This window comes from Drepanopeziza brunnea (genome assembly GCF_022702325.1).
Source record: "Drepanopeziza brunnea f. sp. 'multigermtubi' strain 214-2 chromosome Unknown ctg1, whole genome shotgun sequence".
NCBI classification, from domain to species: Eukaryota; Fungi; Ascomycota; class Leotiomycetes; order Helotiales; family Drepanopezizaceae; genus Drepanopeziza; species Drepanopeziza brunnea.
Window position 1 is genome coordinate 3,965,925 of NW_027094064.1, and position 12,868 is coordinate 3,978,792.

Genomic DNA, 12,868 nt, shown 5'->3' on the forward strand with positions numbered 1-12,868 from the left:
GGCCTCTCCCACGCATTATGATACCCATCTAGAAGCGGTGGCTTCTGCTCTTGTGCGTCCGCCACGCCGTGAAGCCCACATACGCAGCCACGCACACCCCCAGGAACGCCATGATCTTGAACAGAAACCAGGTCCAGCTGCCACCCTCCGTCCTGGTCCCCTTGAACTTCGTGTCCTTAGCATTGCCCGTCGACGAAGCGCCCGCTGCGGACTTGGAAGCCGTGCTTTCACGTTTCTTCGTGTCGTACAGGTTGCGCGTCGCAACCGATATGATATCGTGGTTATCGCTTAGCTCGCCCGTTTCGGCACTGAAGCCAAGGTATGCCACCGACGGAATGACGGGCGGCTCGTTCGTCTCGAAGCACAGCTCCCACTTATCCTCCGACTTGTACTGTAGCTCCAGCTTTAGGCTTTTGTCTTGGAAATATGTGAGCTTCGCCTTTGTGGTGATCGGGGCGCGGCGGATCCCGCGCGCAGAGCACCCCATCAGCTCATTGTCTTTCCCGTCGGTGTTCTTATCGTAGGACTTCGTACCGTCGCCGACCATGGCCATTATGTAGGGGAAGACGGTACCGGGCCGGTTGTTCTTGTAGGTGTCGAAGAAGATGCCGAGGCCTTCAAATGAGTCGGTGCTGCCGAAGACAGGGCCCGGCGTTGCGCGCTGCTTGGTCAGCCAGAGGGCCATACCATCGCCATGGAGATTGCCGTTGCCGTGGATCTTGAACTCGACTTCAATCTTGAGGAGGTAGGGTGGTTAGCTTGGCGCGATGAATTACTGCCAGAGGAGTATAGCATAATTGTAGCAGGTAGTAGACGAACCTCCCAATTTGTGGCGGTCAGCGGTACTCGAGAAAAGATCCATCCTTCTTGTGAGGGGCGGTCCGAGGTCAGACGAATATATCTGCATCCAGCATCAGCCCTCGAGCACTTCCCCCGTCCAAGATTTGGCAGCTCCTACTGATCCGCGCGCACAATTGTATTTCCTCCAAAGTCAAACCATCGACTTTGCATATCAGAATCTAGATATGGCTGTCGCGTGTTGTCTCAAGTCAGCATGCTGGCTGGGCTGAAGGCAAGGGGGTTCAGGAAGCCAGGCCCACGAACCTGCTGTAGGGAGTGTGTTCGCAACTGTTTTCTGATTAGCAAAAGATATTTTCTCTTGATGGTGGTAATTGATGTACAGGTATGCTGCGAATGCCATTCTCGTCAGTCGTCGTCTGGTCCTGGATTCCTGCCAGAGCAAACGCTGCCAGCACCCATGCCGACAACGACACAGAAAGCCACATTGCTGCCGTCGGTGCCGTCGGTCGTCGAGAATTGCGGGAGGCGCCAAATCAGATAAAGAACAGAGCGATATGATAGGGAAGGGAAGTGAAGAAAGGAAATAGAAGACGATATGCACAACGACGGTTCCTCTGATGGGCTTAGAGTTGGTACTTAGGAAATTTGGGTACTATGTCGCAAATCAACCCTACATTCCCTATCTCCCTCTAAGAACCGAGTCTCAATGTCCGATCGCAGGTCGCAGGCAGAGCAAGCTGGCCTCTCTGGAAAGTTAATCCGAGGTTGAAGCGGCCGCTCGAGGATCCCTGTAGGCTGGCTGGGATCTACCGAATATCATCAACGTCGAGGAGAAAAAGGTCGCAAGGACGACGGAGCATAAACTCAACCTCAACTTGGCTTCAACAGCCTCAATAGTAGTAACAACAACAACAACAACAACAACAATCATCGCAAACTCTTCAATCTAAACACTTCCCAGAAATGGACAACATCAGCAACGGCCTGGGCTTTGGCCAAGACCCAAAGGCCGCAGTCATGAACCAAGTCCGTCAAGAAACTGCCATGACCAATGCCCGTCAATTGATCGAGGTAGAATTCTCTCACTCTCATATATAAATACAAACATACTTGAGAATTACTGCTAACATCCTGCAGAGAGTAAACACGCACTGCTTCGAGAAGTGTGTTGCCAAACCCGGCGCCTCGCTCTCGAGCGGCGAGACGACATGTATTTCCCAGTGCATGGACAAATATATGGCGGCGTGGAACACGGTCAGCAGGGCATACATCGATCGCCTTCAATCGGAGCAACAGAAGGGGCCGGGTGGCGGCGGTATTTTTTAGGGAGTGGGTTGCTGGATGGGACTTGGGGAATGGGCGTATATGTTCAAAATGACAGCGCCGCCGCCGACGAAAACGACAACGGATCACAAAGACGATCAGGCCTGGGATGGCTGTATGGCTTAGATGAGGTGTATGATATGTGGCGCTTTGCATGGGTGACCGAGTGTAAGATGTGCCAGGATGTATGGCAGCAATCACCTCTTGATCAGCAATGTCACGCGTGGTGAACAGCATGACACAGCTGAAGCAAATATCAGTGAGTGAATTTCAGGTATTCATTCCCATGCTTCCACCCTTCACATAATGATCTCCACATCTACAACCTCGAACCCACAAACATGCTCTTTCATTTCAGTCCAACTAGCCTCCGCCGCCTCGTCCCGTTCATTCCACCACGCTTCCACCTTGCCATACCGCTCCCCCAGATCATATAAAATTCTCATCCATCTCTTCATCTTCTTGTACCTCTCCCTCTCCGCCTCGGTCGTCGGGTGGCGCACGCCACTGATTCAGGCGAGCTGGCGCAAGTTCTTGACCTCCGCCATGGGGACCGGAGGCGCGCGCCTGAGGCATGCGCGATGTTGAGGATGGCCTTGGGTGGCTTCTCTTCCGGTGGAGTGAAGGCCCGGGGACTTGGATAGTGCAGGCCGTTGTTGTTGCCAGCGCAGGAGGTGTGTTTGGTACACGTAATTGAGTTCATGTCTTATCAACCGTTAGTGAAGTTCTGCCTTACAACTGTTTCTTTTTGGGAGTTACCTGAGGAAGTCCTTGATAATGCTCTCTCTTGTTGATGAGTTGGTTTTGACTGAGGTCTTGTCAAAGCTTGTTGGAGCTCTTGTCGGAGGTACTATGTGTCTGATACGAGGTTTTAATTTGCTATTTTATGCTGAAAATGAAAATCGACGTGCGGAGCCTCTCTTGTATACCTTTCACTATTGGTGTCTCAGCAGGCGCCGAAAGAATCACACTTTAACTTAAGTCATACGTCCCAAGGTCCGAACCGGCTCATAGTTCGAAATAAAAAGTAGAGCATATATGCTGTGGCTATTTGGGCGGAAATTGGTCTCTGGCCCCCTGGTGGATGTTTAGTAAGACGCACCATCTGAAATATTCTTTTCTTTTTTCTTTCGTTGCACTTGGGAGATAAGTGGATCTTCTATCTATTTTTGCTTTCACTCGTTACCTTGCCTCAGAACTCGTAGAAACGGTTCTAGATTCAGGCTCAGTGAACTCACTATCTGACCTCGGCATTTCTTGTTTACCAATTATAAGAAACCAGCAACTTGGGGTATGATGTCCACTCCGCACACCTTTCTGTTTTCACCTCAGAGGAATGTGAATTCTCGGTGCTATGTATTTTCACTTGACGGCCTCGGACATGGTTCTAGTAGTAGGCCCGTGTAAGTTGGTGACTCCTTATGGGATCTACGTTACGCATCGCAAAATCGTGGCACCGAGTCCCTCTCTCCACTTCTCTCTGTGTTGTGTTGTGCCGAGTCTGGCCCGTTAGAAGCCTCTTCGTGTCTATTAGGACAATGATCGGTCATTTACCCCTAGCTTATTGGATGCCCTTTGCACAGTCATCATTCTGCTAGCTGGTGTTTTTGTGCTTTGTCTACGAGACTGTACGGGTAGCGCTTTCTAGAATGGTTTGGTTAGTGCTTACTTCATCTATGAAAAAGATTCTTACCGAGGTACAGCCATGAAGTGTTGTCCCTGGTCAACTTCTACGTAAGCTGGCTGTTTAGGTTTGTACTTTATTAGATCAGCTTTGGGTTCGACACAACCCATGCTTTTGACCAGGGACAACACTTGACCGCCGTACAGCCGTAGTAGAGCATCGATAGTCATTTGTTGACGACGCTATTGACCCGGTCTTAGCGTTGCACTGTATACATGGCCATGCTATAAACACTAAGCTCGTCTTGAACATTCGGCAGGGAAATTCAGCTCTCTCCTTAAGAGGTTAAAAAGCTTTTGGGCACGGTTGTGACGCTCTTGAATATCCTGCTTCACTACTTCAGGATTTTGCTCGTTCGCGACGTCGTCTCTAAAGATCTCGCTTAATTTCCCCCAAGATAAAAAGAGAGCCGCATCATTGCTTTCCAGATCATTCCAAAATCTCTAGCCTACGTGATGCTGAAATGCACCAGTCAATTGGCCATCTTAGCCTGATCAAGGTCCCAACACTTCTATTGATTACATGCGTAATAGGCTTTCGGTCTTTGTAGCCGGCTTCTACCTCAGTATTTAGACTCGCTGGATTCAAAATATCTGAAATCTATACTTGGGAGATTGTAATGCATTTTCATGGAAGTTTCCGTCGTTGAAATCCGATCAAATTTGGTGCCCAGCTCAAAAAAAAAAGATCTTTGCGCTGAGGAAAGACCTTTTGATTAGCTTAGCCTTACCCACCGAGCCAGTGGCGGTTACCGTCACCAGTTTATGTAAAAAAAGGCTTTTGACAGACTAGGAGATAGACTACATGATGCTAGCTATCGAATGAAGAAAAAATGCAATCGAGCTAAGAAAAAATTCAGGTTCCTACTCCCAATCTTGGTATAGGTCGGACGCCAGGGAAAGGGGCCACCAAAAAAAGAAGCCGAAATTCGAGAATTGGTGCTCACCGTGCTTCCCAGCCAGCTATATAAACCCATAGCATCCCCCAACTTCTTCAACCCATCTCATCTCCTTCTGCAGAATCAAGACAAGGGAGAAAAGTCAAATCTACAAGAAGGATATGTAAGACTATACAAAACCTCCTCCTACAACTCAACTCCACAACCAACTCTTTATTAATCTGACCAAATGAATAGGTGTGCTGCACCAACAGAGCCTCAGCGGTCTCAACAGCCCACAGGGCTCGCCAGTGGCCCCCGCGGCCCCAGCACCCCAGCACCACTACCAGTACATCCCCAGGTCTACTACCTCGTGATGCGCTCCAAGCTCGGGCGAGGCATGGATCCCGAGGAGGTCCTGGAGTACCCCATCGCCGAGACCACGACCCGGTGGCGGGCTGTTGAGACGGTGATCCAGAGCTACGAGGATGATGTGGCGCGGCGAAGTGAGGCCGCGCTCGACGAGCTAGTGGTCTGGCAGTCGTACGACCACCGCGGTATCCGGCGCTATCGGATGCTCGACGGGGACGGCATGGAATTCCGGGTCTGGGTCGAGCTAAGATCGGCCCCGGAGCTGGACGACTGGGTGTTTTGAGGGGCGAGGAGGGATTTAGGGAAGGAGGTGGTGGAGGGGAAAGACTAGGAGGGCTGTGTGTGATACTCCTTTTTTGGTAAGCTCATTTCCTCGGTATAATTTTCCAAATTTCTTTAGGAGGGGCTCTATAGATGCTGCTTACTATACTACTAGATAACTTGCTAATGCATAAACAGATACTCCTTTCGCACCAAAGATATGGGTCAAAACTTCGAATTTTTTATTCCTATCTTCGGGGACATAGTCAATCAAACCATTTAGCTTAACTCTGCTTATCTAAATGACCTAGATGGAAAATATAAAACCTGAAGTCGCTCCTTTTCTTAATGCTTCTTCAAAACCTAAGCGAAAGCCAACTTTCTATCTATACTTCCGCCTGAATTGAATCCATTTAATAGTAATCCTGTTTTTTTTCGATACTTTAACAATGAATTTGTTCACTCGTACTTCATATATTATGATTATATGTTCTAATATATAAAAGGTCGAGTAAGATATATATAGTAAGAAAGAAAGGAAGCTGGAAAAAGCTGTGTTGATTTATTCGGGGAGTAGCAAAAGCTATCCGATGATAGCCCGACGGGTAATTATATGTCTTTATCGGACGACGCGTAGTAGTCGATATATTGCGTAGCTATTCAATCTTTCTAAGCTCAGAAGTGAGGTACTCGATTCGATAGGCAGCCGTCACACCGAGTGATTTTCCCTCCAGTCGTACCCTTCTCACTTCCGGCTCGAAGTATAAGTAAGAATTGATTTCACCTGCATCGCATAATTATTCTCTCCTTCCGATTGAAGAGATAGAAGTCCGACGGAACAGCGAATGCATATCGTAGTAAAAAACAATCGAAATCGAGGTTGTTATATATAATAATCGTCCTAAGAATATTATATATAGGTGGTGAAAACGATGTGCGAGGATATACGCTGCTATTTTTCTGCACAAGAACACGGGACTTGGATACCCTCCTCGCGTTCGAGGCCTGCGTCGCCCTAAAGCGGTCACAATAAGAATGATCTTATAGAAACCTTGAACTGGCGTTAAAGGTATATAATCGCTTTTATAATTCATCCGATACACTATTTTTCTTGTCTCTTTTAATATTTGAAATTCTATTTAACTCTATTGCATTTTTTTAAAAATATTTTATATGAAGTATAGAATTCTAAAGACTGTAAATAGAAACTGTAAGAATACAGGGTTTCACTCGGGAGTTTCCCGGTTCCTTTGGAGAGGAAATAACCAGTGATGTTGTTGATTGTGTCAAAGTAATGCGAACGATGGCGGTTTGCGTGACACCTGGCGGAAAATTCAATCAAATTTTCTTCAGTGGAACGAACGGCAGCCCACGCGTAGCAAAGCGGATCAAATTATCGAACAGTTTTAGACCCCTTGGCAGCTTCTTCAGAGACATGATGGAGTACAAAATTGCCGAAGTTGAAAGTCCGAACGTGTTGAGCCACTTTGGAGGCTTCTTCTGCACCAAATTTGCAGCTTGGAGCTTCAAATCTGATGCTGAGGCAAGTAGCGACCCGATTTTCATATTCTTGAGCTTACACTCATTGCCTCGAGCTTCATTTTCAGCTGGGCGATCTCGATGTCCTTCTCCCTCCACCTCTTTATCTTCAAGTACTGTACCATTCTGGCACCATCTCCAGCGCCGAAACCGTCGTCATTTCCTTCTTCTTCCTTATTATTGTCCCAGGCCTCAGTTATTGTGGAGACCGTTCTTCCGGCACCGCATTCCTCAACAACTCGCTCATAAGCTTGTAGTGGTAGTCCCACCCTGCGCTGCGAAGCAGAGGCCCAGTCAGACTTGCATACACATTCTGCAAACTGTACAGCGAAGAGCCCGCCGATGCCACCACAGAACAAGGAGTGTTCGCCTCGCATGCTCTTCGTACCGTCCTATCTCTGCACTCGAACGCTCGCTGCTGATGGCCAGCGGAATTCCCACACCCTTCTCCAATGACTCCAGGACCTCTTCCAGGACATCCCGATTGCGTGCAAGGTACTTGTTCGAAGGCAGAGATGCTGCACCTGAATTTTTGCTATCATATTTCCTGAGTCGGTGAGATCAACTGCGCACAGCAACAACTCTTCTGCAGCAACTCTGCCAGCGTCTGCGACCTCGATCAGCTCTCTGTGGTCTTCGTGGGTGTTCTCCTGTGCCAGTCTCTTTGTAATATCTGGATGGTCCGCGGAGTCACAGAAAGACTTTACACTCGCAACTCTCTCCGTCGAATCGTGGAGCAGCTTTCGACCCTCAGCCTGTAGCAGAGCTACCTTGACGCATATCTCTCAAGAAACCAGCGTGCCCAAGACCAGAACTTCTTCTGTGAGAGATGCAGCAGATGAGCTTGAAGGAGGAGATGTCGGCAAGGGTGTCGAGCATGACGCGCCGTCCTGAGCATCCTTATTCTTTGGTCGCCCTCGGGGCTTTTCGGTGGTGGTGCCTGGCCCTGTCTCGTACAGCTGCTCTTCGTCACTCGCAGACTCGACTCTTGGTGCTTGATCTGGGACTCAGTTAATACATGTTAGAACATCAGATCCCTCAAACTACGCAGAGTTGGCTCTTTTTTGTTTGCGTGGGAAGCCGGCGATATCCCATCCGCTGCGGTACTGTAGGTTTTCGGGGTCTCTTGTAACAAGCCACAAACGGGGCAAGAACTGCCATCACGACGCGCAACGAAGATTTACTTGGGACGCAAGAAAAGATGCCGCCCTCAGCACCAGATCCCGTGTTGCAACTTTTATTGTACGAACGGTCAGAGACAGCCTCGAAAGGACAGCAGTTAGATTGCATGTTTCTTCGAGCTGGAGGGACTCTGAAGGTTTCGATCGTTGACGACATGCATTGACGCTACTGGTCAAGGTACAGTCAACCTAAGCGAGCCGACGATTATCTGCCAATCCACCAACTTCTATTTCGCATCAGAACTCTCTTTGAAAGGTAAATAAAAACTCTAAAACCTTATCCTAACGAGAAAGAGCTTATAACTGCAGGACGATTTCATTTTATATCATTATTTGATAGAGTTAATTCAAGCAGAAATATACGTAGAAAGTTGGCTTTCGCTTAACTATAGAAGAAGTCTTAAAAAGAAGGAGCGACTTCAGCTTTATCTTTTGTATCTAGGTCTACTAGACCTAGCAGATTTAAGCTTGACGGTTTTCATGAACTGTTTTCCCGAAGATAGAATCGATCAACACCGGCTAAGCGACCCTGATTGTTCGAGGCACTCTTACCGAGAACCTCAATTTCATTATGGACAGGATCGAACTTATCGGATAGTTTGGGAAACTTGATCGAATAGAAATGAGGAAGGTTTGGGCCGACAACTCGCAAACCGGTAAGGCGCCTCAACGCAGGAATTGAAACCACCAGAACGAAAATGTCAAGGATTCCCCTCTGTTGGCCTTCTGGCTTTCCTAGAGGTAGGGGGCCGTCGGGCTACCATCGAGAACGTCTACGAAGCGTTTGACGCCAAAGTCTTGATCCCCTTGGGAAAGTCTGTGCTTCGAGCCCTTCGGTCTTCCGCCGAACACGGAGCTTGCTCATGAGATGTTATCTGCTCGAGCATTGGAGGACGTGTTGACAGATGGCACAATGGAGTCTCAAACATTAGAAACCAGCCCGTAAATCAAAATACAAGCCACGGAAGCGGCTATGGGAAGCTGAGGGATTGCGCGCCTGGGAGACGTGAATTCTCTGCGTCTTGCTCGAGGTTGGGAGGGAGGTAGTATCCGCCCTCGGGCTTGTCAGCGAATTGTCTCTCCGAAATGGCCCCGTGGCTCAGGGTTCTATGATAGCCATTCTCATCATGTAATATATCTCTTTTCCTACGTCCAGCCTTCTTCGCACCGTCGCAGCTATCTGTTCGCTCTTGTTATTCCTCCGGCCTATGCCTGCCTATGAATAGACAACCTACCTTATTAGCTGAGATGAAATCTGCGCCTGCTTGTCATCATCACCATTTTTACTTAGCCGCTGCTGCAGTCGGCGAACACTGCCATCAGTGGATGTGTATTGTATTGTGGAAGGATCGAATAACGGACTTCCATACGTCATAGCCTCCACTGGTGTTAAGAGGATTAAGAGGTCTATATAGTCTTTAATCTTTCCTAATCTTTCCCTCTCCTTCCGATTAATGAGCATCCGTTGCTTCCCGTCTTCTCTCGAGAAGTTATCTGGTGACCTACGCAAGAAACCGGCGGAGATTTACAAATCCATTCAGCGAAGACCCTTTCGGTCTTCTTGGTACTCGGGAGATCCTAAAAGAACAGTCACGTCTACGGTCCGAATTGTTGAGACTTGTCTTCAAGACACATCTCTATAGCGCTCTATCCTTCACGGAGTCAGCCTCTGACACCTCTTATCTTTAGTTCCTTTTCTCACCATTTCCACTCACGTCTACAGTGCGAATTATTGCGCTTTATCTTTCACGGAGTCAGTCTCTTACACTCCCGTCTCTGGTCCCTTTTTTCGCTATATCCAGCCACATGAAGAACCTCGCCGCCGCAATGGCCGCAATCAAGAATGGTCGCTGTCGCAAGGGCATTGAGACGCGCTGCTCAATGATTGCCGGGATCCAATTCCATGGCTCCGAGCCTCACCAGTCCCACAGAGATCCAGACGACCCCTTTTCAGGTTACTTCTTTCAGCCTTCATTAGCCAAACAAGCTGAACGATCAAAGCCGGGTTGGGAGGACACACGCCCACGAAGACGGGAACGGCCACGTGAACTTCCGAGCCAGATGTACGACTTTACGAGAAGCGACTGGAATGCAATACAAGGCCCCGAAAGGCAAGACTGGCGAAGACAAGACTAGCGAGAGCAAGAGGGATAGCAGGAAGCTGCTGGACCGCGAGCCATTGAAATGGCGGATAAACGAGGCTACGTAAAAAGGGAGCAACAAGCGCGCTTGTAAGGCTGCCACCGGACCGAAATTGAATGCGACATTAGAGGAGGATAAGGGAAAGATGAAGGATGGCAAAGGGGGAAGCGTGGGCTTGAGGATGGGGACGAGGATAAGGAGGGAAGGAGGAGAAAGAGAAAAAGGAGGAAAATGAGACAGAGATATAAGAGAGCCGAGGGGATGCCTAAGGCCGTGTCTGATAACTTCCAAAAATGGGATTTGGACCTCTAAATCGCAATCGAAACGTATGTTTTGGTGTTTGGTAATAACTGACCCATCATGTGATTGTTGTTGTGATCACGTATTGGGGATACCACCAAAACCGAAATTCTCAGAGACCACAAAGAATCGAGGGATCTCAAGTAATTTGTTTCTTTAAACCCCAATCCCTTCTCCACAATAATAATGTGTTATGGTGAGGTGGAGAATGATAAGACCCAGACCCAGACCCGGACGTACGTCGATGGCAGGAATGGAAAGGAGTACCTAGGTATCTAGATGGGCAAGCAAAGTAAGTAGCGTGAGAGCATCCGTAAAATCGGTGCGTTGCGTTGCTTGCTTTAAATGGGATATGAAGTATCTCAGAGTAAGTATTTACTGATGGGCTCGCCCGGTAGCGAACGTTCATTCATATCCTGTCACCTAGATATAAGTGTAGACCAGTCAGTATGCATTGGAAAAGAGCTAGCGGACCAGTCCTTGATCTTGCCGGTGTTCTGAAAGCTGCTGAGGACTTTGACGCGCAGTCGCGAACCAGATGGATCGGGCTGGGCTCGGTCAGGGTCGAGGATGAGGGTGAGGATGAGGATGAGGATGAGGATGAGGTCAAAGTCGTAAACAGGCGCGCGCTGGCGTCAGGAGGAAAGCAACGAAGGGACAGCGACACTACGACAGTGTGATAATGCGAGGGTGCAACATAGCTGGACAATGGCGCGCACGAGAGCTTGGTGCAGTGCACTCTTTTCTTTGATGCGCAAGATCGCACTGCAGAACCCTGTACCTTGTGCAATTATTCATTGAGTCTCCCTCCCACTGCTTTTTCCACCGACTTTTCCATTGTGTTGGTCGATTTGCTGAAATGGCTATTCTGATTCACGGGTCCGGGTTTCTATAGTGCTCAGAAAGTTTCCATCACAATTTCAAGGCCGTGAGGGTCATTGCCTAGATGTTGGGGTATTGTAAACAGATCTGTTCTTGGTAACGAGGTGGGATTTGAGCAATGCCCAGCCCATCAGTAGTATCGATCGCCATCATCACCACAACAACAACAACAAACAGAATCCCATAGCACAAAATTTTCCCAGCTGCCGATATAGGTTCATATGCCAGTCGTATTTGGTACCGGGGTCCTGACTATTCCCGAACTTCAGACGGCGGCTTTGCAGCTTTCTTCGCTTCCTCAAGTTCCCTCTTTCTCGCGAGGTATCTCTCCTTAGCGCTCGTGATATCACTTTCCGTCTTACGACTCTTTGAAGCCCGCTCCAAAGCCTCTCTGTCCTCGTCCTCCTGCGCCAGGGCTCTCTTCGTGGCCTGCTCAAGCTGAGCTTCCATCATGCGAGTCTGACGCTCCCGCATAGCTTGCTTCCCGCCACCGACACCCACAGGCCCTCGACTCCGATCCGACAATGGAACACCAGGTCGAGAAGCGCTCGCAGGTGCAGCAGTCTTGGCTTTCGGAGCAATATTCAGTCCTCCCTTCAACAGCTGCCTCTTATCCACCACCTGCCCCTCGTCATTGATAGCAATGGCCTCCCCAGTCTTCCCGCTAATCTCTCTCGCAAGATCTGCCTCGGTCTTCTCCTTCTCCTCCTCCTTCTCCTCCACCACGTTCACTGGTCCCGTCTTGATCCTCTCCTCCACCGCCTTGACAACCTCAGCATGTTTCTGTTCCCCCTTCTCCAACATACTCTTGTAAAAGCCCGTCATTCCAGTCCCTTTATTCTTTTTCGCCTCTTGCTCCTCTCTGAGCTTTTCCTCGGCTTCTAACCTCCTATTCTCTTCTTGCTGCTTCTTATACGCCGACGTAACGAACTTCTCCTTATCCGCATATTCATCGCCCTCGGCCTCCCTTTCTCTCGCTAGCTTCTTCTCCTCTGCAATCCTCGCATCTCGTTGCCGCACCTCAGCCGCAGCCATCAGATTCGTCATGTACTTTGGCTTTCTCTCCTTATCCTCCTCCGCTACCTTCTTTGTCGGCTTGAGGCTATCATACACAGCGTCATAATCATATATGTTCGCATCCAGTTCCTCGGCCTTTTCTGCATGTTTCTTAGATGTGAAGGAGGAGGCAAGGTCCCCGTACATGCTAATAGGCGCATTCTTCCCACCGAGTTTCCCAGTCGGTTTTGTACCTTTCAACTTAGGCGCGGGACCTTTGAGAGAGGGTTTTGATTCCGTGGATATGCTGCCAAACTCGCCGATTTCTTCTATGGCTTCTGCGCCGTTGTCATTGTCGCCGTCGCCGTCGGAGTCGGGCTCATCGAAGATCGGTTTCCGCTTTCCGGGGAGGGGTCTGCTTCCTATGGGTGTTTTCTTTTTGATGTTCAGGCCGTATGAAAGGCCGGAGCTCGACATCCTGACGTGTTAAGTTGAATGGTATGTTGAAGG

The 12,868-nt window shown here is 49.0% G+C and overlaps 6 protein-coding genes across 6 annotated transcripts; 3 read left to right on the plus strand and 3 right to left on the minus strand.

The window, feature by feature from the left end:
• Positions 1-28: 28 nt before the first annotated feature.
• On the minus strand, positions 29-1,286 carry L3040_000709 (uncharacterized protein; the record flags this gene model as incomplete). The annotated part of the gene is made up of 5 exons (XM_066155275.1): positions 29-736; positions 820-901; positions 959-1,029; positions 1,105-1,128; positions 1,182-1,286. The coding sequence occupies 5 exons, from the start codon at positions 1,284-1,286 to the stop codon at positions 29-31; spliced, it is 990 nt and encodes a 329-aa protein (XP_066013310.1).
• Positions 1,287-1,764: 478 nt separating this feature from the next.
• On the plus strand, positions 1,765-2,127 carry L3040_000710 (uncharacterized protein; the record flags this gene model as incomplete). The annotated part of the gene is made up of 2 exons (XM_007288190.2): positions 1,765-1,872; positions 1,939-2,127. 2 exons carry the CDS (start codon positions 1,765-1,767, stop codon positions 2,125-2,127), a joined length of 297 nt encoding a protein of 98 aa, XP_007288252.2.
• Positions 2,128-4,935: 2,808 nt separating this feature from the next.
• Positions 4,936-5,340, plus strand: L3040_000711 (uncharacterized protein; the record flags this gene model as incomplete). The annotated part of the gene is made up of 1 exon (XM_007288188.1): positions 4,936-5,340. One exon carries the CDS (start codon positions 4,936-4,938, stop codon positions 5,338-5,340), a length of 405 nt encoding a protein of 134 aa, XP_007288250.1.
• Positions 5,341-6,656: 1,316 nt separating this feature from the next.
• L3040_000712 (uncharacterized protein) lies at positions 6,657-7,234 on the minus strand (the record flags this gene model as incomplete). Its single annotated transcript, XM_066155276.1, has 2 exons — positions 6,657-6,818; positions 6,899-7,234. 2 exons carry the CDS (start codon positions 7,232-7,234, stop codon positions 6,657-6,659), a joined length of 498 nt encoding a protein of 165 aa, XP_066013311.1.
• A 2,631-nt stretch (positions 7,235-9,865) lies between these two features.
• On the plus strand, positions 9,866-10,247 carry L3040_000713 (uncharacterized protein; the record flags this gene model as incomplete). Its single annotated transcript, XM_066155277.1, has 2 exons — positions 9,866-9,992; positions 10,069-10,247. The coding sequence occupies 2 exons, from the start codon at positions 9,866-9,868 to the stop codon at positions 10,245-10,247; spliced, it is 306 nt and encodes a 101-aa protein (XP_066013312.1).
• A 1,367-nt stretch (positions 10,248-11,614) lies between these two features.
• Positions 11,615-12,835, minus strand: L3040_000714 (uncharacterized protein; the record flags this gene model as incomplete). The annotated part of the gene is made up of 1 exon (XM_007288184.1): positions 11,615-12,835. One exon carries the CDS (start codon positions 12,833-12,835, stop codon positions 11,615-11,617), a length of 1,221 nt encoding a protein of 406 aa, XP_007288246.1.
• Between the last annotated feature and the right edge of the window lie 33 nt (positions 12,836-12,868).